We start from the raw sequence: 27,596 nt of genomic DNA, 5'->3' as shown, positions 1-27,596 counted from the left end.
TTCAGGGATAAACCTGGGGAATGAGCTGTGTGACCTGGGGTAATTTGGCCATTAGAAAGAACCTCCTAGGAGTTCCCGTTATGGCTCAGTGGTAATGAACCCGACTGTATCCATGAAGATTTGGGTTTGATCCCTGGTCCCCATTCAGTGGGTTGCTGCGGCTGTGGTGTAGGCCGGCAACTGCAGCTCCGTTTTGACCCTTAGCCTGGGGACTTCTATATGCTGTGGGTGCAGCCCTGGAAACCTCCCCCCTCCCCCCCAAAAAAAAGAAAGAATGCATGAAACTCCCAGGTATGCAGACTCTTTCAGGTGAGGGAAGGGAGAAATTGAGAGAGGGCCACTGCAGTCCAGAGACAAAGCCCTGGGCTGAGGGAGGGACTGGGGTCCAAAGATACACAGAATCCCAGGTGATGACAGGGGAGTCCCAGAGAGGTCTCAGGACCCAGTGTGCCAGAAAGAGACCCACAGAGAAGCCCAAGAGGCCTCACTCCCCACAGGGCTGGTTCTGCCCTGTGCGCCCACCTCCTGGGCAACTAAAAGAAGTCCTGGGAGTTCCCTGGTGGCGCAACGGGTGAAGGATCTGGTGTTCTCACTGCTGTGGCTCATGGCACAGGTTCGATCCCAGGCCCAGGAACTTCCACGTGCCATAGATGCAACCAAAAAAAAAAAAGAGAAAGAGAAGTGCCAACCTCCAAGGTAAGAGCCCACTGGGAAACCCAGATTCCAGCACAGGTAGACAGGCGCCCCCAGCAGCACTCTGCTTTTAGGGCAGAGAGCCTGTCTGCCCCACCCCAGCCCCGGCCTGGCACACTAGGGTGGGAGAGGGAGTCCTTGGCAAACACTAGACAGAAATAACAGCAGTGCCCCATCACAGGGCCTTGACGGTGCGCCCAGTGCTAAGTGCTGTCCCATGCAGCATACACAAGTCCCCAGTGCTTGCGGGTGCGTCCGGTGGTGTTAGTCTGGAAGCCTGGAAGGCAGAGGCCAGCCGCCCAAGATGCCACGAACACCCAGGGGGCCTGCGTTGAAAGCTGGGGCTCTCAGCAGCCACACTGCTCTGGTGCCAGAACCACCGAGGTTCTCTAACGGGGCCTGGACGTGGAGAGGGCGGTTCTCTTCCTGGGATCGCGTGACCTGGACTCCACGGGGCCTGAGCTTTGTCCCCCAAACCTTGCAGCTCTGACACCTCAGTGGCCCAGGTGTTTGACAAACGATCACTAGCCAAGGACAGGTCCTGATGATGTGCTTTTAATCGCACTTTCCCCCCAGAGTATCTCCTTTCCCAGTTAAAAAGGACGCGTGACGAAGCCTGGCTCTGGTGTCTGAGGGAGGCGGCATTCTCCGTGCTTGGGGGCTGGGCCTCCTGACATCCCAGCACCGGCGACGGCCTGGCGGCTCTCCCTGCCGCCACCTCCCAGCCCCATCCTGACCCCTTCAGAAAGGGGGGGGCCTCTGTGTCCCTTCAGCGGGCAACCACCCAGGGCGCCGCCCCTCAGGTGGACATGATGCCGCTTTTCTCGCCCTTGACCTTGAGGAACTCGGCCATGCTGGAGAAATACTTCTGGTTGGCCTCAGCCACCTTCTTCTCCGCTGCCTGTGGGTTCACGATCTCCAGGCCCTGGACAGTGAGGGAGACGGGCTGGGGTGGGGAGATGGCCTGGCCCCTGACGATGTCCCCCCAACCCCTTCTCACTGGTCCTTGGGCTCTGGGCGAACGTGAGGACAGTCCCCACGTCCCCAGGTCGAGAGACTGACTCTGTGGGTCGCAGTGAGGGGCGGGGGGGGGCCCTGGGCATCTGAATTTCTAACAAGTTCCCCAGGTGATTTTAAAAACACCACCGTTTGAGAAAAGCCGGTCCTGTTCAGTTCCTGAATGAGGAAACAGTCCCAAGAGTAAATGGCCTGCCTGCACTCCCAGCACGGATCACACCAACCCTCCGAGGATTTTGCCACCGGCTCGGGACCCCACACGTGGCAGGCTTGGCTCTGAATGATCCTCCTAGAGGCCTTCCCTGGGGGTCCCCTCTCCCTCCTTTTTCTCCCCAGAACATCTCCGCTTCCAACAGACTATGCATCTTATTTATCTGTCCCCTGCTGCCCCATAAGCCCCACAAGGGCAAGACTCCCTGTCTCCTGTGGCTCCACCCGAACGCCTGCAGTAGGGCTCGGAATTTAGCAGGCACTCTCTCAGCAGTGAATGAGCTGTCACTCCTCACGCTCATGCTCCGTGGGACACATGGGCCCTGCCTGCTGGGCGAGTAAACTCAGGTGTGGACAGGTGAGGGACGTGCACTGGCGGCTGGGCTGGGATCCGAGCCTTCTCACGTGGGGCGCCAAGGTGGCCCCAACCACCCAGTCCCCTGAAGGTGAGGACCCAGGCCTGAGGGAGGGGCTGAGCCTGCTCGAGGTCAGAGACTAACTGGGCCCTGGTGACCTCGCTGCGTGTCGGCAAGGGAGCTGCACCCTTTGGAGGCTTCCGTGGTGCCCTGGGCCCCAGCACACACTCATTTTGTAGGCAAGGAAGCTGAGGCCCAGGAGGGGAAGGGAGTGGAGCCGATACCTGGAGCGGGGTGAAGGCCACGCTGGAGGCGGTCCCCGAGGAGCGGTCTCGGATGGTGGACTTTCCGCCATACACCACGCTCTGCTTCTGCAGGGTCCGCTGTGGGAGGGCAGGGAAAGCAGGGCCGGCTGGGGTCAGGGCCTGAGCACCGGCGGCTGCCCCACCCTGACCCCTCGGGGCCCCGCCGTACCTGCAGTGTCTTGGAGATCCTGGCTTTGGTGGCCTCGTTCACCTGCGTCTGCCGCACCCGCCCACTGCCTGACTTGCCCAGGTGGCCGAGGCTGAAGCCCAGGTCCTCCTGATAGGCGTCCTCCTCGATCTGGGGGTGGGGGCATCCTGGGGTCAGCCAGCTCCTCAGCCAGCTAGATGCCCGGCATTCACCCCAGCAGTTGCTCCCCTGGGCACCTCCTCAGGTACCCGGGAGAGGGGCCGTGTGTGTGTGTGTGTGTGTGTGTCTGTGTGTGTGATGTCTATCAAGAACCAAAATAGGCCTCACTGACCAAATAGCATCTTAGCTGGTTCTTGCAGCATCAGTAGCGTGACGCGTGGGTGACAGAGCCTGGCAGGGAAGCCCTACGGACGGCAGGGCAGGGGAAGGAGGAAGGGGAGGGATGAGCCTGGGAGGTGGATGCGAAGCCCCAGGGTGAGGGGCTGGTGCTGAGAGAGAAGCAGATCTGTGTGAAGCCGGGTGGATGGGGTGGGACGAGACTGGAGGCCAGGGGACCAGGGCAGAGACTGAGGGGTGGCCCCAGATCTGAGAGGAAGGGATGCGGAGGAGGAAGGAGGGAGGGGGACCAGGGCAGAGACTGGGGGTGGCCCCGATCTGAGGGGAAGGGATGCGGGGGGAGGGGGGCCCTGAGGGCCTCGCGGGCCAACCTCCCCGAAGCTCATGCGGTTGGCCTGCTTGCGGATCTCGGTCAGCCCCAGCCGCTCCTTCATCTTGCGGTACCTGTGGAAGGGCAGGGGGTCAGCTGGGAGGGGGCGAGCCCATCCCCTCACCCTGGCCTGCCGGCCCCTGGGCCCCACCTTCGGCCGCCTCGCTTCTTGCGCTGCCCGTCCAGGGGCGCAGGCAGCGGCTTCACCTGCTTCACGGGCGGCGGCTCCTGCCACTTGTCGAACTTGCGCTCGATCTCATCCTTGAGCTCGTAGCCCACCTGGGGAGGATGAGGCGGGGGTCCTGCAGCTATTCCGGGGCGCCCTCCCTCCTCCAGGGGCCACCCCCACCTGGAGCCAGCCCTGGAGGCCCTGGCCCCTGGGGCTGCATCTTGCGCTCAGACCTCTCCTCTCAGCGCTGTGCCCACAGGCAACTGCCCAGGCAGAGCTGCTGCGCCCCCTCCCCAGCCTCCAGCCAGCTCTGCTCAGGTCCGGAGGCGGCGATGCCCTGGCCTCCGTCCACCTCTGAGCATCCCACCGGGCTCTTCCTGCAGGAGGGACCCCAAGTCGGCCCCCTCTCGGCGCCTTTGCCAAAGCCAGGCTCTCGCGAGAGCGCGCTGTCCAGCCAGCCTCCGCTCCCCGGGGCCCACCGTGCTCCAGCCCCAGAGCCTGGGCCTGACCGTTCCCTCCGCTTGAGACACCCTTCCCCCAGGCTCCACGGGACTCCCGGCTGATGGCACTCAGGTCTAGGCTAAACCCTCACCTCCTTGGAGAAGCCCTCCCTGACATGTGGTTAGTCAGTCCAACCTCCCCAGCCTCTGCTCAGCACCACTGGACACACAGCAGATCGGCCTGCGTCTCCTTGCCCCGCCTCCAACGGGAATGGAAACGTCGCGGGGCAGGGCTTCTGTCTGCGGGTGCACTGCTGGACCCCGGCATCCAGACCGGGGGTCAGAGAGAGCGAGACCAGATCCCTCAACGCTGTGCCAGGCCGGGAGCCTGGGAGACGAAGGTGCACAAGACAGAAACACCTACCCTCGCAGAACAAGTGTGCCAAGGAGGCGAGGTTGCTGGAATGGGTACTGAAGGGTGACAGTGCTGGTGGAGGGCACGGACCCCCATGTCGTAGGCCAAGCAAGCCTCCCCCACCCCCAAAGGTGTCTGTGAGCCACTCTCTGGTCCTTATGAACCGTCACCTCGCCCGGGCCAGGGATCAAACCCCAGCCACAGCAGCCACCCCAGGATCCTTAACCCACTGCACCACAAGGGAACTCTTATTTGATTTTATGAGCGGCCATGTGATTAAGTTAAGGATCCTGAAATGGGGAGGTGCCCTAGATGGTCCGATCCTGGGGGATCCCAGGGGCCCAGTGTAATCCCTGGGACCTCAAAGGAGTCGGAGGCGTGAAGACAGATGCAGAGTCAGGCAGAGGCGGGAAGGTGCCGCACTGGCTTCGGAGAGGGAGGCAAGTGCCACGAGCCGAGGGGCGCAGGTGGCCTGTGGAAGCTGGAAAAGGCGGCGGAGCGACCCTCCGAGGACACAATTCTGCCGACACCGTGACCTCGGCCCAGTGAACCACCACGGGCTCCGGACCCAGGGAACTTTAAGTCAGTAGCCCTGCAACGCTTTAGGCCACTAGGCTGAGCAGTGACGGGAAACTGGTACAGCAGGGGCAGGGGAAGTGGACCTGGGGGTGGGGGGGCACAAACACTCCCACCTCCACCGTCAGGACAGCGCAGACGGGGTGGGGGTGGGGGTCCTCTGATCACAGCTCCCCCCACCCCCACCAGACCGCAGACATGCAGACAGATGCCGGCTGCCCCTCACCTTCCCCTCCGTACTCTCGTGGAAACTGTCCACGCGCGCTGCCAGCGTGCACTTGGCGGCCACCAGCCGGGCCGCTTTCCGCCGGAGATCCTGGAGCAACGACAGAGAGGCAGAGTCAGCGTGAAGATACAATCAGATCACAGCCGTTTCCAGAACTCCTGCCGCCATGGGCTCCGTTTCCCACACCAGCTTTTGTCTTCACTGCTGTCGTTACTGGAATAACGTGTAACAATAGCAAAATGTTGCGGTCGGTGTCTCCTCTCACCCACCTTCCCATCTCCCCAGACAACAGAGATGCATTAACACAGAGGCAAGACGATGAAATACTGAGAAAACATGTTACAATTAAAATAAATAAATGAATAAAATCAAATAAGAGTTGCCTTGTGGTGCAGTGGGTTCAGGACCCAGTGTAGCCGCTGTGGTGCAGTGGGTTAAGAATCCTGGGGCAGCTGCTGTGGCATGGGTTTGATCCCTGGCCCAGGAACTTCAGCATGCTGCAGGAGCAGCCAAAATGTATTTTAAAATATTTTTAAAAAATCCATCAGTGTACCTGAAAGGCAGGGGCTGGAGCTCTGAGAAATACCAAGATGATACATGAGCCCCCAAGTCCCAGTTAGCAACGATAGGAGAACTGAACCCAGTTAGCCAGCGCAGCGGAGAACTGAACCCTGCCCGAAGAGGCCTGGCCTTGGCCCTGGCTCCTGGGCGTCCTGGTGGGGGCCCTGGCTAAGCTAGCGTGCAGCCCTGTGTTTCAGGGTGGGGTCTCTCACCAGGCAACCCCATCTCTGCCTGAGCCAGGTAGAGACGGAGGCCTGAGGCCCCGCTGGGCGTCCTGGTGGCGACTGTGTCCTGTCTCATGTGGTGCCTGTTTGGTGCTTCCAGACCCTGCCCTCACGCTTCTCCCTGGCTGGTGTTCGTCTGGGTTCCCACGACGTGATGAACCTGGATCAGCTCGAGGTGAGCTCTGCAAGCCCTTCTGGGGGTCACTGAACCTGACCATGGCCTTGGGAACCCCGATCTCACGCTTCCATCACTTTTGATGTGTGAGGCCTGCCCTCAGAGTGTTTCTCGTATGACTGAGTCCACGTCGCGGCCCCTGAAGCAGGTTCACTCCCCCAGCTTCCAGACAGGGAGGCCAAGGCTCAGCACTCAGGCCTCTGGCCCAGCTGCGAAGTGGCGCGGCCAGCATCCCAAACTGGCGCATCAGCTGTGGCATCCTTAACCCATGTGGGGCATCCTCTAGGGTTCCATGCACCGGGGTCACAGGGGAGCCGCGGGCCCTGGGGAGCTGCCCTGTGGGGCATGGCAGGTGCGGTGGGGCTGGGGGCTCACCGGGGGCAGGGACTGCACGATGTCGCTGTGGTAGATGTAGCCGGTGTGTGGCAGCACCGAGGTGGACGAGAAGCCGGACAGCGTCTTGCGCTGGGCGCCGAGCAGCATGATGTTGCAGGCGGGCATCTTGGAGAGGTTGGTCAGGCCGCCGGCCACACCTGCGCAGGAGGGCGGGAGTCAGAAGGCAGGCGGGGGCGGGGGGGTGTGTGTGCACGTGCGGGGGTCACTGTGTTGGAGCCTAGGCGGCCCCGCCAGGGAGGGCCAGGTGTCCCACTCCAGGGGGCATTCAGAGGTGGCTTAGAGAAGTGAAGTAACTGGCCCAACAGGAACCTGACCCCAGAGCCTGCAAAGCTGCGGGGGGCCTCCCCCCCCCCCCCCCGCTCTGTACTTGAGAGCGGTTTTCACCACACCGGGAGCACGTGCCCACACGGCCCAGTGTGGCACGGCATCTAGGTCCCCTGGAGCGTCTGCAGGCGTGGGGGATGGGAAGAGGAGCGGTGGGTAACACGTTCTCCCTCTGATGGGGACCACTGTGGGCGGGGCCCTGTGCTGGGGGTTTCTGAGGATGTGGCCCACTGTCTCATCCAACACGTGAATCCTCGAAACAAGCCTCCAACGCCTGTGCGGGAGCAGAACAGCGCCCCACGGTCACTGACGTCGCAAGCCCCAGAAGTTGTGCCTGAATACAGCCAAGGGGACTCGGCAGGGCCCTGAGAAGGGGAGACTGTCCTGCAGGACCTGGGCGGCTCAGTGTCACCGCAGGGTCCTCGACGGCAGGAGAGAAGGGCGGAGTCAGAAGGGATGGCCAGGATGGAGGAGCCCCCCCCCCCCCCCCAAGGAGGGCAGGCGCCTCTGGACGCTGGAAACGGCAGGGAACGCGGCTTCCTCCCTCCCCGCCCCCCACCCCAGGACCAGCCCTCCTTCCCCACCCCTTCATTTTAGCCCGGTGAGGCCCCTGGTGGACGTGTGACCTCCACAACGGTCGGGTGGTAAACTGCACTGTTTAAGCCTCTTGGTCTGTGGTCGTCTGTTACAGCAGCAACAGGAAGCTGGCACACCCTCCAGTCACCACTGGGGACACTGAGGCACGTGACAGCATTTACCCAAAGATTGAGGTCAGTGTGGGGAAGCAGGATCCACACCCGAATTTGTCCTGCCCCGAAATCACTACCTCTTCTTCTTTTTTCGGCTGTGTCCGCAGCATCAGAAACTCCCAGGTCAGGGATGGAACCCGAGCCACAGCAGTGACAAAGCCAGATCCCTAACCCGTGAGGCCACCAGGGAACTCCAACCACTGCTTCTCTCTACGCTGCAATTCTGCATGCATTTGTCCCCCTTGTGTGGGCTGAACCGAGTCCCCTACTGAAGTCCCAACCCTCCCCTCCCCACATCTCAGAACGTGACTATGTTTGGAGAGAGGGCCCTTGAAGAGGATGCAGGTGAAATGATGTCACAGGACGGGCCCTGATCCAATAGGGTTAATGCCCTTATGGGAGGAGACTAGGACAGAGCTGCCCATGGAGGGCAGACCACACGAGGACGCAGCAAGGAGGTGGCATCTGCGGGAGGAGGCAGTGCTGCTGACACCTGAGCTGGCTCCCAGCCCCCAGAAGGTGGGAGCAACCTGGGTACAGGGGCTTGACCCCCTGGCTGCGGGGCCAGGAGCCCGAGCAGGTGCTGAGACTGCGGAGCCCCCAAGGAGAAAGGGAACCCGCTCGTTAGTCCCAATACACTGCGGGGACCAGCGCCACCATCTGCTTCTACACCGAGGCTCAGAGCTGCCTTGACTACTGCTGGCAGCCCCGGGGGTCCAAGGCACAGCTGGGAGCCGCCCGGACGCCCTGGCCTTTCCAGCGGCCGCACTGACTCCCTCCTCGGCAGCCCGTTTGGCCCCAGCTCTGCCGGGCAGTCAGGGGCCACCTGGCTCAGAGCCGCCCTCCTCTCTCTGCGGGGGGGCCCCGGGCCAGAGCCCAGTTTAGAGAAAGGGGCGTGGCTTCCCGCAAGGTCACAAGCCGGGGGACCGCCCCTGCCCAGGGCTGGCTCTCACCCATGATCTTGGCGGCGGTGGAGGCGCCGATGATGATGGAGAGGTTGGGCGCGATGAAGGACATCCGAGACTCCACGTACTCGTAGATGCGGTGCTTGGAGGCGTTGAGCTCCAGCGCCATGTCGCAGGCCTCCTCCAGCCGCTCCAGCTCCTCGTCCGACAGCTGCTGCCTGCAGTGGCGGGATGGGGGTGTGGCTGAGACCCCCACACACACACCTCCTGGGAGGTCCCGTCTGCCTGGTGTGGGAGCCCCAGCCTCCCAGGGGTGTGCAGCTTCTGGACAAGTCCCGCTGGCCCCGAGGGCTGGAGGCAAGGGCTGCCGGGAATCAGTTCTCAGGGGCACCAGCCTCGCGGCCTGGGCGGTGGCCTGGTCCTGCCCATGCGGGTCCACCTGGGGGGGCCCCCTGGCCAAGGCCACGCTAGAGGCAGAGCCTCTGCGGGGCTCCCTCTTCCTGAAACGCCCTCCCCCGAGCTCGCCTCATCCTGCAGGTCTCGGCCTTGCTGACCAGCCAGGCCCACCCTCCCAGGGCCTCCCTCAGAGCACGGCCACCAGCTGCCATCACCCTGCCTGTTCAGGGCCTCTCCATTTCCCGTGGACTTCCTGCGCTAGAGCCGCCCTGGGGGAGGGCCCCGCCCAGCTCTGGTGCTGGGTGAGCAGGGGCGAATGGAAGAGCATCCCTGCCATCTCACAGAGGGGACCCAGGGCCAGAGGGAGAAGGGGACAGGCCCGAGGCCACATGGCCAGTCAGGGAGCCCAGCCCTGGCCCCCCAAAGCCAAGCGGGATCCCTTCCCTCCCTCGGCTGCCCCACCTGTGCTGTGAGGTGCACAGGGCGCGGCTGTAGAGCTCAGGAGGGCTGCCACACTCAAGGTCACCCACTGGAGCGGTCAGCTATGGGCCCACTTGTCCCCTCTCCCCCAGGAGAGCATGGTCCCTGCCTGAGGCCAAGTCCTCCAGGAAGCCACCCCAACCCAGTCGGGGAAGGTGCCCTTCCTCAGCACTCTCTGCACCCCTTCCCCTCCGCGCCCTTTGCCCTTGACCTGTGCACACAGCTGCTTCCTCCCAGACTGGAGCTCTGCTTTGCTAAGTCCTCTGACCCCAGTGCTCAAAACAGTGCCTGGTGATGTGTCAGCATCTGCTCTGCGAACAAGACAACCCGAGGGGTCTCCACCCCATGGGGCTCTGCGCTGAGGCACAGACGCCAGCAGGGTGGGGGAGACCCGGCTTTCGTCCTGCTCAGGGGACGGCATAGCACAGACGGGCACTTCTACTCTGGGATCTGCCCTCTGCCGCACGGCCCTACGGGCGCGGGGGCAGGCTGGCTTCTCACTGGGACGCCCCAGCCCCAGCCCCAGCCCAGCGCGGGGCCTGGCTCGCAGGAGATGCTCTGTAAACACACGTGGATCTGCAGTGAACGGTCCTCCTGAGATGGACACTGGGGCCACTGGGGCCCCGAGACCATCGCTGCTGCCAGCCGGGCCTGCTGTGTACGCACCCCTGGGTGGTGGAGGCGGTGACGCTGACCACCATGATGGTGGCGTTGGTCAGGATCTGCTGCAGGTTCTCGTTGTTCTTGCACTTGTCCAGGCTGTTGCCCAGCTCCTGGGGGCGAGAGGCAGGAGAGGGGAGGCCCGGGGCTCAGGGAGCTCTGGAACCTCTCAGGCCCCTGCTCTCGCCCGGCCTCTTCCAGGTCTGCATGCGGGGCGCTCCCCCCGCCTCCCCCCAGCTCCACGGCTTCACTGCCCACAGCTCAGCAGCGTGTGCCCTGGGCTGGCCGACCCGGAAATGGCCCCGCTGCCCGCATCCACTAAGACTGCAGGTCTGACCACGCCACTTCCCGCAGGCAGATCCCTGCCACCGCTCTTCTCCGCTCCCGGACTCGGGGCAGCCTCTGCTGGGGTCCCCGCCTCCACCTGCCTGAGCTTCCCCTGGTGGCTCTCCCTTAAGACCAGGGCCTCAGAGGCCAGAGGGGACCCGACCCCTTCAACCTCACCCCCTCACTCCCACTCGTTCCCCGAACGCTCAGGGGCCACTGGCATCTCGGGGTCTCTGTCCCCCATTCCCATCCTGCCTCCAGCTGAAAGCTGAGCGAGGGGAGCCTTTCCCCTAGACCCGGGGGCCCAAGAGCAGGGTCCTGCCTCCCCTTCACACTGGTGGCTTCAAGCCCCCGCCCCCTCACCTTGACGGTGCGGATGTAATCCAGCGCATTGGGGACCAGAGACTCCAGCTCGGGGAATCGCTTTGAGTACTTGTCCCGGATGAACTTATGGATGATGTCTGAGGGGGAGAGGGAGGGGAGGGGCCCGTGAGGGGCGCGCAGGCTCCGCGGGTTCTCCCAGCATCCACCTCTCCTTCCTTCTTCAGTAAAGGACCCCCAGCTGCGGCTGGGCTCAGGGACACCCAGCACACAGGGCCCATTTCCTGCTGTCCCTCCTAATGGATGCAGCCATGGGACTTAGTGCTGGTCCACAAGATGTGAGCTCATGCCACATGTGCAACTTCCAGCCACTCCCGCAAAGAGAGCGAGCCCTCCCTTCCTGCTCTGCTGGCGGGGATGGGAGGCGACAGCAGGAGGCGGACAGTCACCTGGTGCCAGGAAATAGGCAGCAGATCAACCAGACAGAGAGAGCCTGGCCTCCACCCAGCCTTCACATGAGAGGAAGATGCGCGTCCCTCCCGCGTGACCAGTGTTACAGCAGCTGAACCTGGGTTCGAGGTCATGGGAGCAGGGCCCTGGGATCCCACGTACCCCTCCCTTGGGGACAGGAAGGGGCCATGGGGGACACGGCGTGGGGCTGGCTCTGCTTGCCCTTCCCGGCACTCACTCAGCTCGTTCTCGATTTCCACTGTCAGGTTGTTGGCGTCCACGATGACCGGGTACTCGGGGGCCGCCTCCACCGGTCCCATCACTGTGAGGACGGGAAAGAGCCCAGGACAGCTAAGTGTCTGAGCCCCCACCTCCCTGCCGGGTCCCACAGCCGGGAGATTGGGGGTGGGGCTGGAGGGCAGCAGGAGGAGCGGGTGAGGGCAGAAACAAGGGGACAGGTTTGTGTGGCTGTGAACCTCTCATCTCTCCCCCCAGGCCAGTCTAGACGGGACCCTATCTCGCCCTAGAACAAAACCCCGGGAGCTCCCACACCCCTGAGGCGAACGGCCAAGCTCCCCAGCCAGAGGTGCAAGGCCTCCCGAGACTGGAAGCTCTGAGAGGACAAGCGCTGTGCTGTTGCCCCCAGCCGCACCCCGCGCCCGGCCACACTGGAGCTGCTCCACGGGCACCTGCCACCTCACTCCGGTCTGGGCTCTGCACCCTACCCGCCGCCTCCTCTCCTCACACCCTGGACTCTTCCAGCCCAGCCATTAAGGACAGACTACAGTGCCTGGACCACTCAGGGCTGCTTCCCTCTCCTCCGGGCCTTTGCACATGTTGTCCCTCCTGCCTGGTACAGCCCCTCCTCGCATCTGTCTGTAGAACACTACCCAAGCCTTAACAATTCCAACGATGGTGCTGGTGGGCTTATCGGGGCAGGAGGGGCGGCAGTTGACACAAGACTTACAGAGACTTGCAATGTGGGTGACAAGGCTCTAAGCATCTTCTAGGCATTGACTGAGCCACAGCCACCCAGGGAGGGTGGTGCTAAATTAGAGGAGACACAGCAGGACAGAGCCAGCAGATGGCAGAGCTCGGGTCTGACCCCAGAGTCCACGTTCTTGACTCTGGCGCTCAAAGGCCTCTGTGCCCTGAGACTCAGAAGGCACCCGAGGAGGGTCAGATGTCCCTGTGCTCCCACCACACCCAGAAGTCACGAGCCACCCGGTTTCGAGATGCTTCATGTCGCTGAGTGTGGGATCGGATCTGACCGAATCCAGGAAATGATGCTCCACGGCTCTCTGGACGGAGAAGCCCCCCGCCAGGCACTCCAACCCCGCAGCGTCTGGTGCTTCTTCGGCCTCTCAACCACCAGGGATGCCCGAGGTTTTGCACGAGCAGCTCTTTCCCTGGGCTCCCGTCCCTGTTTTTGGCCTGACCTGCGTACTCATGCTTCAAAGCCCAGTTCGGACACCAGGTCCTCCCTGACTGAGGCGGCTCCCAAGTGTCCTGAGTGCCCCTCATCCCAGCAGGCACCTTGTGCCGGTAGCTGTCAGCTCCTGTGCATTCGGAGGGCTGAGCCCACCCAGGCCCCAAGCTAAAGGAGGGAGGCAACGAGTGCAAATCGCCCTGAGACTCTGCTCTGACCCAGTGCGCCCGCGCCCAAAACCTCCCTTGGTTTCCACTGGAGCCCCGGCTTGACGGGAAACAGGACTGTCCTCAGAGCTGAACCCGCAGGAGACGACCCCGTCTGCCCCGAGCGGAAGCGAGGAGAGATTTTACATGATGCTCTAATAGTTTTTAGGGCTACTTTTCTGCATTTTCGTGGGCACTTTCTATTTACCAGAAGATACCAGCTGTCCATCCACAGCAGTGCTGTCCCCCCCTCTCAGGTAAACTTAAAGAAAAAAGTATGTTGACAGAGTTCCCATCATAAGCGCAGTGGAAACGAATCTGACTAGGAACCATGAGGTTGTGGGTTCGATCTCTGGTCTTTCTCAGTGGGTGAAGGATCCAGCATTGCCGTGAGCTGTGGTGTAGGTCGCAGATGCGGCTCAGATCCTGCATCGCTGTGGCTCTGGTGTAGGCTAGTGACTGTAGCTCCGATTGGACCCCTAGCCTGGGAACCTCCATATGCCACGGGTGGGGCCCTAAAAAAAAAAAAAAAGAAAAAAGAAAAAAGTATGCTGACTTAAAAAAATTTAAAAAATAGGAGTTCCCGTCGTGGCGCAGTGGTTAACGAATCCGACTAGGAACCATGAGGTTGCGGGTTCGATCCCTGCCCTTGCTTAGTGGGTTAACGATCCGGCGTTGCCGTGAGCTGTGGTGTAGGTTGCAGACGCGGCTCAGATCCTGCGTTGCTGTGGCTCTGGCAAAGGCCAGTGGCTACAGCTCCGATTGGACCCCTAGCCTGGGAACCTCCATACGCCGTGGGAGCGGCCCAAAGAAAATAGCAAAAAGACAAAAAAAAAAAAAAAAAAAAAAAAATTAAAAAATAACAAAGTAAATAATGAGAGATGTGGTAAAACCTTGTAACTGAGCCTATGAGTCCATAAAGTCTGGGAAGCCTTGAGCTAAATCCTATTGCAATTCGTCAGCGCTCAGCACAGAGCAGGTACTGAAGAAGCGTCACCTGCCTTTATAATGCGACGCACTCCTGGGAGGGAAGGGGTCCGTCTGGAAGAGGGCTCTGGCAGCGGGTGAGAGAGAGCCAACGAGCAGCAAAAGGGCTGAGGGGCCTGGCTGGAGAAGAGTGTGTGTGGGGGGGTGCTGGAGAAGAGCGGGGAGGGCTGTCGGGGGGGTTACCTTCCGCGGCATCGGCCTGCTTGCTGATGTACTCCTCGATCTTCAGCATGATCTCAGCAAACTGCTCAGGGAGGAGGAAGGTCAGAAGCCAGGACTTGCCGGGAAGCAGCTACTGGCCGTGTCACCCCGCCCTCCCGGGAGCTCCTCTCACCATCTTGCTGTCCCACAGCTTGGCGATGCTCTTGACCGAGTCCCCGGAGAGATCCAGCTGTGTCTCCTCCTGCACATCCTCGATTGCCGGCTCCTCCTCCTCCTCCCCATAGCTTCCCCCTTCCTCCTCCTCTGCCGCCTCCTCAAGGTCAGCCAGGAGCTCGTCCGCCAGCGACATGCCAAGGCCTGTGGGCTGGGAGAGCACGGTTCCCCCTCATCACGGAGAGGGCCTCCCCCGCCAGAAGGCCCAGGTCCTTGACGGGCCCCGCTGGCCGGCAAGCTCCGCAAGAACGGGGACATTCACTTGCTTTGTTCTCCAGCTCCTAACTGCGCCTGGCATACAGCAGGTGCCCAGGAAATACCTCCCAGACCCAGAGGGTCTCCGGTCTCAACTTCCTCTGCCCACCCTCCTCACCCTCACTTCACGAGCAGGACACTGCACAGCCTCACTCTGCCACCTCGCTAGGACGAGAAATACTCCCTCCGCTTGGCGGGTGCGCCTCTCCACACATCCTCTTCTCTCCGGCTGTAGCAGGTGCCCCTCCCCACCACGTGTGGGCCCCAAACGGGTGACAGATGTCCTAAACCGGTGGGGCCCACCATGCCTAGAGCCCCCAAGCCGATCACCTTGGGCCCCGGGCAGCTCTTCATTGACCCCAGGTGCTGCGCGATCCGTCGTGTTTTCTGCGAGCCCCACGCAGTGGAAAAGGTTGGGAAGCACTGCTCAACGAGGCACAGTCCCCACCACAATCTGGCCTCCCAGGGCTTCTTTTGTTCCTTTTAATAAGAAACCTTTCCCTTTTTCTGGATTTTTCCTCTTTCCAAAAGACAAACAGGCAGCAAACACCCATGTCCAGAGAGGCGAAGTGGGTGACCTAAGTGAGTGAGGTCTGCTGGGGGCTGGGCCCCAGGGAGGACAGAAGCCTGGAGAACCAGGGATTATGCCCAGTGTAAAGGCTGAAGACACGCCCAGGGAGTGGCAACGTGGGCTCCAGGCTGCCAGCTTTTCTGATTTCTTTCAAGAAAAGTAAGAAGTTCTGAATTTTCATCCCTCCCAGTTTGAACAGTTTCTTCCTTTTCTTTTTTGGCTGCCCCATGGCATATGGAGATCCTGGGCCAGGCATTAGAGCTGAGCCACAGCTCTGACCTAAGCCACAGCTGTAGCAACACTAGGTCCTTTAACCCACTGTGCCAGGCCAGGGATTGAACCTGCATCCTGAGCTGCAGAGATGCTTCCGATCCCCACAACACCACAGTGGCAACTCCTGAAAAGTTTCATTTTCATTATTTATTTACTTACTTACTTGGCCGTGCCCACAGCATGGCAAAGTTCCAGGGCCAGGGATCCAACCAGAGCCATAGCAGTGACAACACCTATTAACCTATTGAGCTACCAGGGAACTCCTCTTAAAAACAAAAAAACAAATAGGAATTCTCATCGTGGCTCAGTGGTTAATAAACCCGACTAGTATCCATGAGGATGCAGGTTCGATTCCTGGCCTCTACCAGTGGGTTAAGGATCCAGCGGTGCTGTGAGCTGTGGTGTAGGTCGCAGACCTGGCTCATATCCCATGTGGGTGTGGTTGTGGTACAGGCTGACAGCTGTAGCTACTATTCAACCCCTAGCCCGGAAACCTCCACATGCCTCGGGTGCAGCACTAAAGAGCAAAAAACCCCCAAAACAAAAACAAATCACCGCAGTACAAGCCCAAACAAAATGATTACAGGAAAGATTTGGCCGCTGAGCTGCTGGTTTAGGACCCCTGGCTGTTCAGTTGCCTCTGAGATGTCTTCCCTCATAATCTCCCATCTCCCCAAGATGGAATGCCCCCTTAATACTCACTTCTAGTTATAGGACACAGCTTTTCCTGGTAAACGCACCTATGTTATTTCACATACAACTTTCTCTAAAACTCTCCTCACTTTCAATTAAGGAACTCTTCCCTTACAGAATATAATCCACTCTCCGAATAGAAGACTCAAGTATCTCTCTCTCTATATATATATATTTTTTGGTCTTTTTTTAGGGCCGCACGTGTGGCATATGGAGGTTCCCAGGCTGAGGGTGGAATCGGAGCTACAGCTGCCAGCCTACACCACAGCCGAAGCAACGCCAGATCCAAACTGCATCTACGACCTACACTACAGCTCCTGGCAATGCCGGATCCTTAACCCACTGAGTGAGGCCAGGGAGCGAACCTGCATCCTCATGAATGCTAGTCAGATTCCTTTCCACTGAGCCACGATGGGAACTCCACAAGTATCTCTTCTTATCCTCTGTTTCCTCACTAAACTAAGCAAAACTAGGGACCGTATCTGTCTGTTCATCTCTGTATCTCCACCAACTAGCAGAATATCTACCATATACTAGGTATTCAGGAAATAATCGGCAGGGAGTTCCCTCTGGTTGCAGTAGGTTAAGTAACCAGCGTTGCCACAACTGCGTGGCTCAGATTGATCCTTGGCCTCGAACTTCCTTATGTCACCGGTACAGCCAAAAGAAAGAAAGAAAGAAAGAAAAGAAAGGAGGGAAGGAGAAAGGAAGAAAGATTCAGTAAATAAGTGAATGAGCAATTTTATGTAATCCTTTAACCCACCTCAATATGGTCTCCTCTCTCTGAGTCTCTGAATATATAACTTTTTCATCCCTAAAGTAGGGACACAGATGCTATTTCCTGCAGCGTGGATCTTCTCCGACACCAAGACTAGAGCCTAACCCGCTGTTGTTATACATCTTATGAACTCTTTGTTGGCTTCAACACTTAAGAGGCTCTAAATGTCTAACATTTTGTTTAATATCCATCTTCCCCATCAAGCGAAAATTTCAATGAAACTAGGCACTAAGTCCGTACTCTTCATTGCGCGCTACTCCCACTGCCCAGCGCAGCACCTGGCACGTAGCAGGTACCACATCCTCGCTGGATTCCAGCCAACCTCTCCAGCCGCAGCCCCCACCACTAGTCCTTCTCACATTTTTTCTTTCACCAACTTCTTCCCCTCACTTTAACCGGCTCAACACCTTCCTCATCCTTCGGTTCTCATTCTACATTCTGCACCCCACTCCAGAGTGCCTAGGTTGCTTGGTGAAACACATCCCATGCGCCCTGTGTGGACCCTAAGGCGCTTCACACGTTGGTGATTTTTTAAGTAATGACTTGTTTAATCCTGTCTCCCCAGGCACCATGGAAAGCGCTAAGGGCGCTGAGAAATTTTTTTTGGCCCCAAAGCCGTAACACTGTAGGAGCATATGAAGCCTCTGGGTAGTCGGTCGACACTTTCACACTTCCTCCTCTAGACCCAGGAATCCGACCTCCCGCCCTCCTCTCGTCCCCATCACACTCACCTCTTTCCCCCTCGCAGAACCGTTCCTAGGAAATAGGCGTTCCAACAGCGGTCGACGCTCACTGATGACGTCTTACCCTTGCGCCGTCGTCGAGGCAAAGCTGCGCTCTGATTGGCCCACGCCCCGCGTCGTTCCCGGCCGCGTTTGGAACAACAACTTTATTAACACTTCCCGCTAGGCAGAGAATGGGTGAGCAGGCGGTAGAGGGGGCTTGTTTGGCTCGTGGCCCTCTGTGAACTGAGTCTGATCAGCGGAGAATCGCCGTAGTCTGACCACAGGGTGTCAAGACAAGAATAAAGGCGACGGCAACTCAGGCGACTGGTGGAGACGTTCGACGAGAAAGCAAGGCCTTTATGCCGGGAGTCGGCGTGGGGTTGGACGGTTTGGGGAGCGGAGCCGGAGATCGGAAACTACAGCTCCCAGTAGGCGTAGCGGCGAAGTCCCGGATGTGGTGGCCGTGAAGCCTGATGGGACCGGTAGTTTTGCCAACGATTTAACCTAGCGGTTTGAGATTGGACCTCCTGAGGCCTGAGGCGCTCGGAGCCGGAGAGAGATGGAGCTGGAGCAGAGAGAGGGGTGAGTGGCTTTGGGGGAAACTACGAATCCCAAAAAACCTTGCGGCTGCGTAATGGCAGTCTTCTGCGTTGAGGACTGACGGGGATTGCAGTTCCTGCAGCACTTTAGCTTAGAACTCTTTTAGGGACTGGGGTCCGTATTCCAGCCTCCTGGGTTGGGGGTGGAGGGTGGGGAAGCTACGGGTTTAGACTCCTGATAGGAGAGACGACGAGGTTGGGGGCCGGGACTCCTGGATTTGAGTGAGGGATGGGGGGCTGGAAGCCCCGGTGATACTCGAGGAGGAAGAGTCTGGAGGTCTAGATTCCTGGATCCTGGGAAGGGTGTGCTGGGGGCCAGGGCCTGAGGAAGGAGAATCTAGCAGCCTGGACGCCTAGATCCGGGGAAGAAATGGTTGGGGCTCAAACTCTTGTGGATCCTGGGAAGAGGGGGCTGGGGGCTCCGGACTTCTGCGTCTGAGGGAGGAGGGGGCTGGCGGCTTGGCACCTGGTCTGAGGGAGGAGGGACTAGGTGCGGAGGTTCAGGGATCCTGAGTCCCCTGACCCTACAGGACCATGGCAGCCGTGGGCTTTGAAGAGTTCTCGGCGCCGCCAGGCTCAGAGTTGGCGCTGCCTCCGCTGTTCGGTGGTCACATCCTGGAGAGCGAGCTTGAAACAGAAGTGGAGTTTGTGTCTGGGGGTCTGGGCGGCTCCGGGCTCCGGGAGCGAGATGAAGAGGAAGAGGCAGCGCGGGGCCGCCGGCGCCGCCAGCGGGAACTAAATCGCAGGAAGTATCAGGCACTAGGTCGGCGCTGCAGGGAGATCGAGCAGGTAGGTGAGTGTGGATTCCCCCGTTTTGAGGTCCCCTGGCCTTAATTACCAGTCCCTCCGGGCCGCTGCCTGTCTAGATGCCCAGCCTTTCTTGCGTAACTGAATGAATCTTCCATCCATTTATTTATTCACTGAACAGCTAATATGTGTCAGGCACCGGTGCAAAGCACCCTGGAGAGCTGTCTCCTCTAGAGCTTTATCTGACAACCCCGATCAGCTCACTAATGTTTCTTTCACACGTACCTTTCACGGTCCCCACTAATCAGACCTCCATACATCTCTCATGCCGGAGTTCCTATCATGGCTCAGTGGATTAAGACTAGTATCCATGAGGATGCAAGTTTGATCCCCGGCCTTGCTCTGTCGGTTAAGGATCCAGTGTTGCCCCAAATTGCAGCATAGGTCCAAGATGTGGTTCCGATCTAGTGGCGTTGTGGCTGTGGAATAGCCCTGCAGCTCCCAATTGACCCCTAGCCCTTGACCTTACATGTGCCACAGGTGCGGTCTTAAACAAACAACATCCCCCACCTCCAAACTTCCCATACCCCTGGCACCCGTCACTCCTGACGTCCTATTGGTTCTGCCTCTTAGAGCTCTCTCAGATCCTTCTTCCCCCCATCCCCACAGCCTCTGCCACATTCACGTTCTTCCCGCTGAATCACTCGGTTAATCTCCTTGTAGAGAACAGGGATGGAGCCATAGGCAGAGCCCAGGTCCTGAAACGCCATGAACAGCAGAGCAAGAAGTTAGGCATTTTTTTGTTTTTGAGAGTGATGGGCAGCCATCAAAAGGTTTCATACAGAGGAGGGACAGGGTCCGGTCTGGATATTTAAAAAGACTCCAAGGAGTTCCTGTCGTGGCTCAGCAGAAATGAATCTGACTCCTATCCATGAGGATGCAGGTTCAATCCCTGGCCTCGCTCAATGGGTTAAGGGATCCAGTGTTGCTGTGAGCTGTGGTGTAGGTCGCAGACACAGCTCGGATCTGGTGTGGCTGTAGCTGTGGCATAGGCCAGTGGCTACAGCTCCTATTCGACCCCTGGCCTGGGAACCTCCATGTGCCGCAGGCGTGGCCCTAAAAAAACCAAAAAAAGAAAAAAAGAAAAAAAAGAAAGAATCTCTGAGTTTGCTAGGACTGCTGTTCCAAGAACCACAAACTGGCGTGCGGGCAGAGATAGGAAATAGATAATGTAAACGCACACACTACACATAAGCAAATACTCTGCATCTTTTACCAGGGAGTTTTGGCCTCCACTCCATCCCTCAAGCTCACCCCATCCTCTCTCTCTTCTCTTCTCTCCCAGCGTTTTCAAGATTGCTCACTGTTCCACTGTTAGCAGTAATAGTTCATCCCTGGCACTGTTTTTTGGTGCAAGGGTGGTACTGTCAGAACAACCACTCTCACCCCTGTGAGCCCTAGGCAAGGACACCTTGGAACTCTTTCAGCCCCACCCACTCCACTCCCCTAAGCAGCAGGTGTCCTGAGTCCCCTTTTACAGACAGATCCTGGGGTCCAATGAAGCTCAGCCATTTGCTCAAATGGAGCTGGATTTGAGCCTCCGCTCTTACCCCTACCTCCACCCCCCAGGAATAGGTTATCATTCACCTTTTACCAGTGCAGAAACCCAAGGCTCAGAGAGGTTCGGTAGCTTGCCCAATGTCACATAGCTTAGACGTGGCAGGCTGGGATTCGAACCCAGCTCCGCCTGACCCATGGGTAGAATACCCTTTCATGTCTTGGCCGCACCTCTCCTGTGGCCCTAACTAAAGCAGCCACCTCCTGCCCTCATCTCCAGCATATCTACCTGATTGGGGTCCTTCTTCGAGTCCTTTGTCACTATGTGAAGCCATTTGTTTAACAGTATTTAAGGAGCACCCACTCTGCCAGGCTCCAGAGGACTGGGGTTTGTGCCCCTGTCCCCCGTGCCTGGAGCAGGGCCTGGCAGGGTGGGTGCTGGTGGGGGAGACAGACAGTAAGGACACTGAGTAGAGATGCAATAAAAAGTCATGGGAAAAGTGGAGCTGAGAAGAGTGGGCACGGGAAGTGGGGCGGGTGAGTGGCAGGTCTGAGCGGCCCCCGCCCCGCAGCAGGGAGCCCATGAGCGCGGACTTGAGGACGTGAGCTGCGAGGGCCCCAGGAAGAGCATGTGGGAAGCCTCCCAGGCCAGGCGGGTGGCAGGGGTTCCAGGTGTGAGCCTGGAGCCAGTGTGAGCGGCGTGGAGGAGGGAGAGGGGCAAGAGAGGCGGGGAGGGGGGCGCAGCGGGGAGGAGCACCCTGGAGGCCCGGTGGTGGTCCTCGGCCAGTCTCCCAGGGACCCATCCGTTGACTCGGGCTTTCTCCCACCTCCCCTCAGGTGAACGAGCGGGTCCTGAACAGGCTCCATCAGGTACAGAGGATAACTCGGCGACTCCAGCAGGAGCGGAGGTAACCCCTTGCACACCGGCAGGGAACCCGCGGCTCCGGCCTCTGCTCACCAACCCTTGTTTCCCCCGCGTTCCGGGTTGGGCCGGGAGGGGCGGGGCTGAGGTGCCAGGCGTGGAATTGGGCCTTGCAACCAAGTGGAGCCCAGGGCCTGCGGGGAGTGGGTGTGCCCCCTCTGAAAGGAGGGTAGCAGAGTGCCACAAACGCTGTTCTGCTGTGCGACGCTGAGCAAGCCACATCCCCTCTCTGAGCCCCAGTTCCCTGTCACCTAAGGGTAACGCCCAAATCACGCGGCTGCCGAGGGTTAAGAGGGATGCGCTCAGCCCAGGCCACCCGCCTCGGGCACCCTGATCCGGAGGCGTGAGCTGTGGGGCCGGCCGCCACCTGCTGTGTCCGACTGAGGCTGCATGGTGCCCAGCGCCCCGTGCGTGCTCAGCCCTCCACTTACCTGACCCCGTGGAGACATCCTCCTCTCGGAAGCCCATTCCTGGCGTCCGGGTCCCTTAGCCGCCTGGATGTCCCCTCCTCCTGGCCGTTCAGTCTGGCAGCTTTGCCGGCTAACCCTCCTCTCCCAGAACCCTTTCCTGGCAGCGGCCAGGGCTCGGCTTCTGGGCCCTTCTCTCGTCCCCACCTGTGCTGCCCAGGACTGGCTGCAGCGGGCCTTCATTTTATGTTGAAATGGAAATCTAATGCTCATTGAAATACCTTTTAATTCGTTAAGATGACGTTGAAAACTGAGTCCCTCCATGGTTCTGGCCACACAAGCGCTCAAACAGCCAGAGGCCACGTCAGTTAAGATCAAGGGAAGTGAACAACTCACCCTCCCGTCACATGAGCCTCATTTCACGGCTCGGCAGCCACTTGTTTCCAATTTTGGTCTCCATTCCCTAAAATCAAGCGAAATTTAAATATTCTGTTCCTCAGATGTAGACCCGTAAGTGTCGAAAGCGGGGACCCTGACAGCTATTTGTAGCCTCTTGCTCACAACAGCCACACGGTGGAAGCCCCCTCTTGTCCATCTGTGGCTGAGACACGCCCTGATTCCACTCATCTGAGGCCCTTAAGCAGATTCAGAGAGGCAGAAAGGAGAAGGGTGGTTGCTGGGAGCAGGAGCCTGGGAGCTGTGGTTTAATGGGAACAGAGTGTTATTTCAGAAAATGGAACAGTGTTCTGGAGATGCAGGGTGGCAGCCGCAGGACAGTGTGAAGGCACCTCCCGCCACTGCACCGCACGTTTTAAAATGAGTAAATCAGTACACTTTATGTTATGTGTATCTTACCACGATATGTTAAAAATAATTTTTTGAAAGTAGAAAAAAAAATTGATAAAACCTAAGGCCACATCATTCCTCTGCTCCAAACCCTGCAGAGGTCCCACCTGTGGCACTAACAGCCAGCGAGGCCCTCATCAGAAGGCCCGTCACTCCCACCTCTTTGCTCTGCCCAGAACACCCCCCCCACCCCCGGCCCCCTGCCTCAGGGCCTTTGCACTGGCTGTTCCTTTTGCCAGAACTGTTCTTCTGCCATCCTGGCCTCCCCTAGTCCCAGTCCCTCCAGCTGTCTGCTTTCTGACCTCTCCTAGTTCGTCATTTACCAGTCGCCTGTCTCCCTTGCAAAATCCTAAGGGGGTAAGCACAGGATCTCTGTATTTTTCCCAGATGGGTCCCTAGTGCCTAGCTCACTGCCTGGCACAGGGCAGGTGACTGACATGTATTTGTAGAATGAGCGACTGCACGCGTCAAAGGCTCCACCCAGGGGCTGGCTCTCTGGGGGGCCAGTGATTCAGAACAAAGAAACAAAAAAAAACACCATCAAAAAGCTTTTAGAAGCAGGGATGGGGAGAGAAGAGAAGGCAGCATCACCAGGAAGAGTTCTGGACCCGCCTCCTACTCCTGAAGGAAAAGAATAACTTACATTTGAGTGTGTACCAAGCCGACATCCCCCTGAGCTCCCTAGCGGTGTTGTCGAGCCGCAGGGGGGCTGTTGGCACCCCAACCCGGTTGTCAGCCCTGGGTCACAGAGTGGGGAACAGAGGCACAGAGGGCGCCCTGTCCTGCTCAGAGGCCCATGGGCTGCTTGAGTGCTTGGCACCAGCATTTCTCAGCTCTTCTGGGTCCCGGGCGACCTTGGCCTCACAGTCACAGCTGGGCTGTCTGGGTAACGCTGTTGCCCTGGGGCTCCTCGTGCAGGTTCCTCATGAGAGTGCTGGACTCCTACGGTGACGACTACCGCGCCAGCCAGTTCACCATCGTGCTGGAGGTGAGGCCAGGCTGGTGGGCGGGCCAGGAGAACCCAGAGCCCGGGACACAGCCCTCACCTGCCCACCTGCCTCCTCCCCCAGGACGAGGGCAGCCAGGGCACGGACGCCCCCACCCCGGGCAATGCCGAGAACGAGCCCCCAGAGAAAGAGGGGCTGTCCCCGCCTAGAAGGACACCTGCTCCTCCAGAACCCGGCAGCCCGGCCCCCTGCGAGGGACCCAGTGGACGGAAGAGGCGGCGAGTGCCCCGGGACGGACGCCGAGTGGGAGCTGCGCTGACCCCAGAACTGGCCCCGGTGCAGGTAGGAGAGGCATGGAGCGTCCAGGGCTTCCCTGCAGGGCTGGGGACGGAGAAAGAGCTGGACAATGCTGGGAAGGGCTCGGGTGCCGGGGGAGGATCTGGAGGCGGTTCTGGGGAAGGGTGGGCACAGAGGAGGGAGAGAAGGCGGTGAGGAGGAGGCCCTGTGGACCTGGGGACACTGGGACTTGGTGTGGGGAGCACAGAGGAAGCTGTCCTGGGAGAGCAGGAAGGGCCAGGCGGGGCCCTCACACCTCGCTCTGCTCTCCCCAGATTAAGGTGGAGGAAGACTTTGGCTTTGAAGCAGACGAGGCCCTAGACTCAAGCTGGGTTTCTCGGGGGCCAGACAAACTGCTGCCCTACCCCACCCTGGCCAGCCCGCCCTTTGACTGACCCTGCCCCCCAATAAAATGACCCCCTACACTTGCCATGGCCACTGTCTGCTGCTTCCACCGCTAACCACACACACACACACCTTGGGCTGGTTTTCATATTTTTATTGGGGGCCGCTGGGGAGGCGGCCTCTCTCCCCGCCAGCGGAGGTGCTCACAGGTTCTTCAGCCACTCCAGGCTGGGGCCCTGGGGGTCCTGGGGGTGGCTGGGCACGTCGGGCATGTTCCCATCATCTCGGAGGGGCACTGTGGGACAGGAGGGTGGACCAATGAGACCAGCCGGTCACCGGGGGCCACAGGGAAGGGCTGGCCCCGAGGGCTTATGTTCAGAGAGCAACGTGAGACCCCAGGGGAGAGAGAATCAGAATCGGGGAAGCATGGAGAGACTGGGAGACGTGGGAAGGCAGAGAGATGGATACAGAAAGGAAACTCAGAGACAGAGCCGACGGAGATGAGGCAGCAGGACAGAGATCTGCGAGGTGGAGAAGAGACCCCAGGAGACAAAGCTCCAGAGAGCAACAGACGGGAACTCAGACACAGACAGGAAGTGACTTGTATGGCTGGTGGATCACAGCTCTTACAGACAGAGTCCAGGCTGCGCTGCAGCGTCTCAGACCCCTGCAGAGGAGAGACCCGCCTGGTGCTAATCCCCCCAGCACCAGGAGGCCCAGGACAGGGCGCTGGCTCCCACTCACCTGGGTAGTTGTAGGGTGTGGCCCGGTTGATCCTGATGGCGTAGTTGGTGTAGGGGCTGAGGGAGGGCAGAATTATAGCTGTGGAGAGACATGGGGCAGGAGGGTGAGGCCCAGGGGAGGGGGCAGCGGCAGGGACAGAGGCTGAGCCTGGGCACTTGGGGGTCAAGGTCATAGGGGGAGGGGAGCGAGGCAGTCCAGCACCTCCAGGAGGTCCCCTGGCTCCCTGGGATCCCCACCTATCAGCAGAAGGGTTTATAAACACAGCAGGGTCCCCAGAGAAACACGGGACCGAGAGGGCCCAGGAGAGAAGGGGGTGGTTCCGGAGTGGAATGAATGCCTCTGCGCGTAGGGGTCGTCATGGAGCACACTGGTGGGTGTCTTGGGAATGTTCCAGAGGAATCACGAACTGTTACAAACTGAGGGGGTGGGGCAGGGTGCAGAAAGGAATGTTCCAGGCCAATGCTGTCCAACAGAAGCTTAAAGAGCCACATGTGTAATCAAGACTACATTTTCTGACAGCCATGTTAAAAGTTAAAACGTACAAGTTAATCTAGAAAAACACATTTAACCTATTATATCCAAAACATTTCAACATATCAACATAAAAAAAAATCGATATTTCACACACATTTTTTTTCTTTTTCAGCTGCCCCAGTGACATGTGTTAGTTCCCAGGCTAGGGATCGAAACTGAGCCAGAGCTCCGACCTACACCACATCTGCAGCAATGCTGGATCCTTAACCCTCGCCAGGCTGGGGATCGGATCAAACTGGCGCCTCCAGAGACAAGATGGATCATTAATCCACTGTGCCACAGCAGGAACTCCTATATACTTTTTGTTATATTAAGACTTTGAAATCTGATGTGTACTTAACACGAGCATAACATGGGGAGCAGTGGGTTAAGAATCTGACTCCAACAGCTCAGGTCGCTGTGGCAGCACGGGTTTGATCCCCAGCCCAGCAGAGTGGGTTAAAGGATCTGGCTGCCACAGCTGCAGTTAAGATTCAATCCCTGGCCCAGGAACTTAATAGTAAGTAAATAAATAAATGTACCATCTCAGGAGTTCCCATCATGACTCAGTGGAAATGAATCCGACTAGGAACCATGAGGACACAGGTTCGATCCCTGGCCCGGCTCAGTAGGTTAAGGATCCAGCACTGCCATGAGCTGTAGTGTAGGTCGCAGATACAGCTAGGATCTGGTTGTTGTGGCTGTGGTGGAGGCCGGCGGCTGCAGCTCTGATTCAACCCCTAGCCTGGGAACCTCCATATGCCTTGGGTGCAGCCCTGAGAAAAAAAAAAAAAAGACAAAAAATAAAGTAAATGTACCATCTCAGTCCACACTAGCCCCATTTCCAGTGCTCAGGGGGCCGGGACAACTGGGTTCTAGAATTCCACCCAGTGTGTGGCCTGCCAACCAGCAGTACTGATAAGACCTGGGAACTTGTCAGAAATGCAGCACCCCGGGCCTCACCCCAGACCTCTGAATCAGGTCTGGGCTGTATTCTAACAAGAACCCCACTTCCTCCGCTGCCACCTTAAAGTAAGAGTAGCCCTGTTCTAGCACTGAGGTTCTCAATGGGGGAGGCACATTAGAATCAGGGGACTTCCACCAAACACAAGATTCTCAAGCCCCACCTCACCCCACTCAACTCAGAATCTGGTAGAGGGTGAGGGCGAAAGAGGAGAGTAAGAACAATACTTTTCATTTGTTATTATTTTTCTTAGCACTCAAGAGTTTATCATGCACGGCCAGGGTTGAGAACCTCTTCTCTGAAGGGATAACGGATCTCTTGGGTGGGCGTGTACGGGGTGGGGAGCGACGGGGTGGTGGAGGAGCCATAACAGTAGGGGTGGGGGTAGCCCAGGGAAGTCGCGGGGGTACTGGCACGCAAGTGGGGACACAGAACTTTGAAGGTGGGGGTCGGGCCTCGGGAGTACAGGACGGAACGCTGGTGAGGGGGTGATGGGACCTCCAAGGGAGTGGAGGAGGTGAAGCCGGGACGCAGGTTGGGGGTGCTGCATGTTCGTGCCTGGGGCACTCACTCACCGAGGCCCCCGATGGCGAAGGACGCCACCAGCACCGGCTCCTTGGCCCAGGCATTCTTTAGGAAGGAGGCGATTCCTGGAAGGATGGGTGAGGAGGGTCACCCCTGCAGAGGATGCCCCCGGTGACCTCTACCCCTCTCGCGCCACCCCCGACCTGGAGGAGCCCTTTCGTGACCTCTACACCCCCCTCTTGCCCGGACCCCACCTCCTCTACTGGGGCTCCGCCGTGCCCTAGCCCCTGCACTACGCCGGGTTCCCAGAAGCATCCCTGCGCGCCAGCGGCGCCAGCACTTACTCCCGGCCATCTTGGTCTCGGCGGCGGCGTGGACGCGGGGCGCTCTGGGAGTTGTGGTCCTCGCGCACTGCCGCTGCCGTCCGAGTCCGCGCGTGCGCAGTGCTGCAGACCAGCCCTCCAAGAAAGTGGCGAGGGCGCAGAGCACTCTGGGAACTGGGGTCCTTGCCCTCGAGCCGCGTGCTGAGTCCGCGCGTGCGCACTGCGTTGAAGGAGGCGGCGACGCAGGTTTACGTGCAGATCTGCCTTGGCACACCTGCCCCTGCTTTTATTTTTCTCTCA

General features: G+C 59.2%; 3 protein-coding genes across 7 annotated transcripts; 1 reads left to right on the top strand and 2 right to left on the bottom strand.

Annotated features, from left to right (window-relative positions):
- Nucleotides 1-1,232: 1,232 nt before the first annotated feature.
- On the bottom strand, nt 1,233-17,565 carry PRPF31 (pre-mRNA processing factor 31). Of its 2 annotated transcripts, none has more exons than XM_021094884.2 (14): nt 16,782-17,565; nt 14,186-14,377; nt 14,035-14,095; nt 11,468-11,551; nt 10,822-10,919; nt 10,138-10,244; nt 8,644-8,813; nt 6,597-6,754; nt 5,262-5,351; nt 3,587-3,714; nt 3,437-3,509; nt 2,751-2,879; nt 2,561-2,659; nt 1,233-1,618 (listed from the first exon to the last, which is right to left on the bottom strand). In XM_021094884.2, the coding sequence occupies exons 2-14, from the start codon at nt 14,360-14,362 to the stop codon at nt 1,493-1,495; spliced, it is 1,500 nt and encodes a 499-aa protein (XP_020950543.1). In that variant the 5' UTR covers nt 14,363-14,377; nt 16,782-17,565; the 3' UTR covers nt 1,233-1,492. The 2 variants fall into 2 exon arrangements, with proteins under 2 accessions (XP_020950543.1, XP_003127461.2); XM_003127413.6 differs by having other exon boundaries at nt 17,528-17,565.
- Nucleotides 17,566-17,693: 128 nt separating this feature from the next.
- Nucleotides 17,694-24,312, top strand: TFPT (TCF3 fusion partner). 3 transcript variants are annotated; one of them, XM_021094886.2, is made up of 6 exons: nt 17,694-18,103; nt 18,651-18,909; nt 21,262-21,332; nt 23,518-23,587; nt 23,670-23,888; nt 24,158-24,312. In XM_021094886.2, the coding sequence occupies exons 1-6, from the start codon at nt 18,081-18,083 to the stop codon at nt 24,275-24,277; spliced, it is 762 nt and encodes a 253-aa protein (XP_020950545.1). In that variant the 5' UTR covers nt 17,694-18,080; the 3' UTR covers nt 24,278-24,312. The 3 variants fall into 3 exon arrangements, with proteins under 3 accessions (XP_020950545.1, XP_084818153.1, XP_020950546.1); XM_084962027.1 differs by having other exon boundaries at nt 18,651-18,913; XM_021094887.2 differs by lacking the exon at nt 17,694-18,103 and adding an exon at nt 18,205-18,493.
- Nucleotides 24,313-24,366: 54 nt separating this feature from the next.
- Nucleotides 24,367-27,348, bottom strand: NDUFA3 (NADH:ubiquinone oxidoreductase subunit A3). 2 transcript variants are annotated; one of them, XM_005664821.4, is made up of 4 exons: nt 27,228-27,348; nt 27,024-27,098; nt 24,972-25,049; nt 24,367-24,522 (listed from the first exon to the last, which is right to left on the bottom strand). In XM_005664821.4, exons 1-4 carry the CDS (start codon nt 27,325-27,327, stop codon nt 24,431-24,433), a joined length of 345 nt encoding a protein of 114 aa, XP_005664878.2. In that variant the 5' UTR covers nt 27,328-27,348; the 3' UTR covers nt 24,367-24,430. The 2 variants fall into 2 exon arrangements, with proteins under 2 accessions (XP_005664878.2, XP_003127458.1); XM_003127410.6 differs by having other exon boundaries at nt 27,318-27,348.
- Between the last annotated feature and the right edge of the window lie 248 nt (nt 27,349-27,596).

The sequence above is a fragment of the Sus scrofa genome, chromosome 6 (assembly GCF_054392235.1).
Source record: "Sus scrofa isolate SSC_HxYL_T2T_F1_AM1 chromosome 6, Sscrofa_HxYL_maternal_Yorkshire_Landrace_v2.0, whole genome shotgun sequence".
In the NCBI taxonomy this organism is placed as follows: domain Eukaryota; kingdom Metazoa; phylum Chordata; class Mammalia; order Artiodactyla; family Suidae; genus Sus; species Sus scrofa.
The sequence above is the reverse complement of the archived record's forward strand: the minus strand, read 5'-3'. Positions and strand labels throughout refer to the sequence as shown.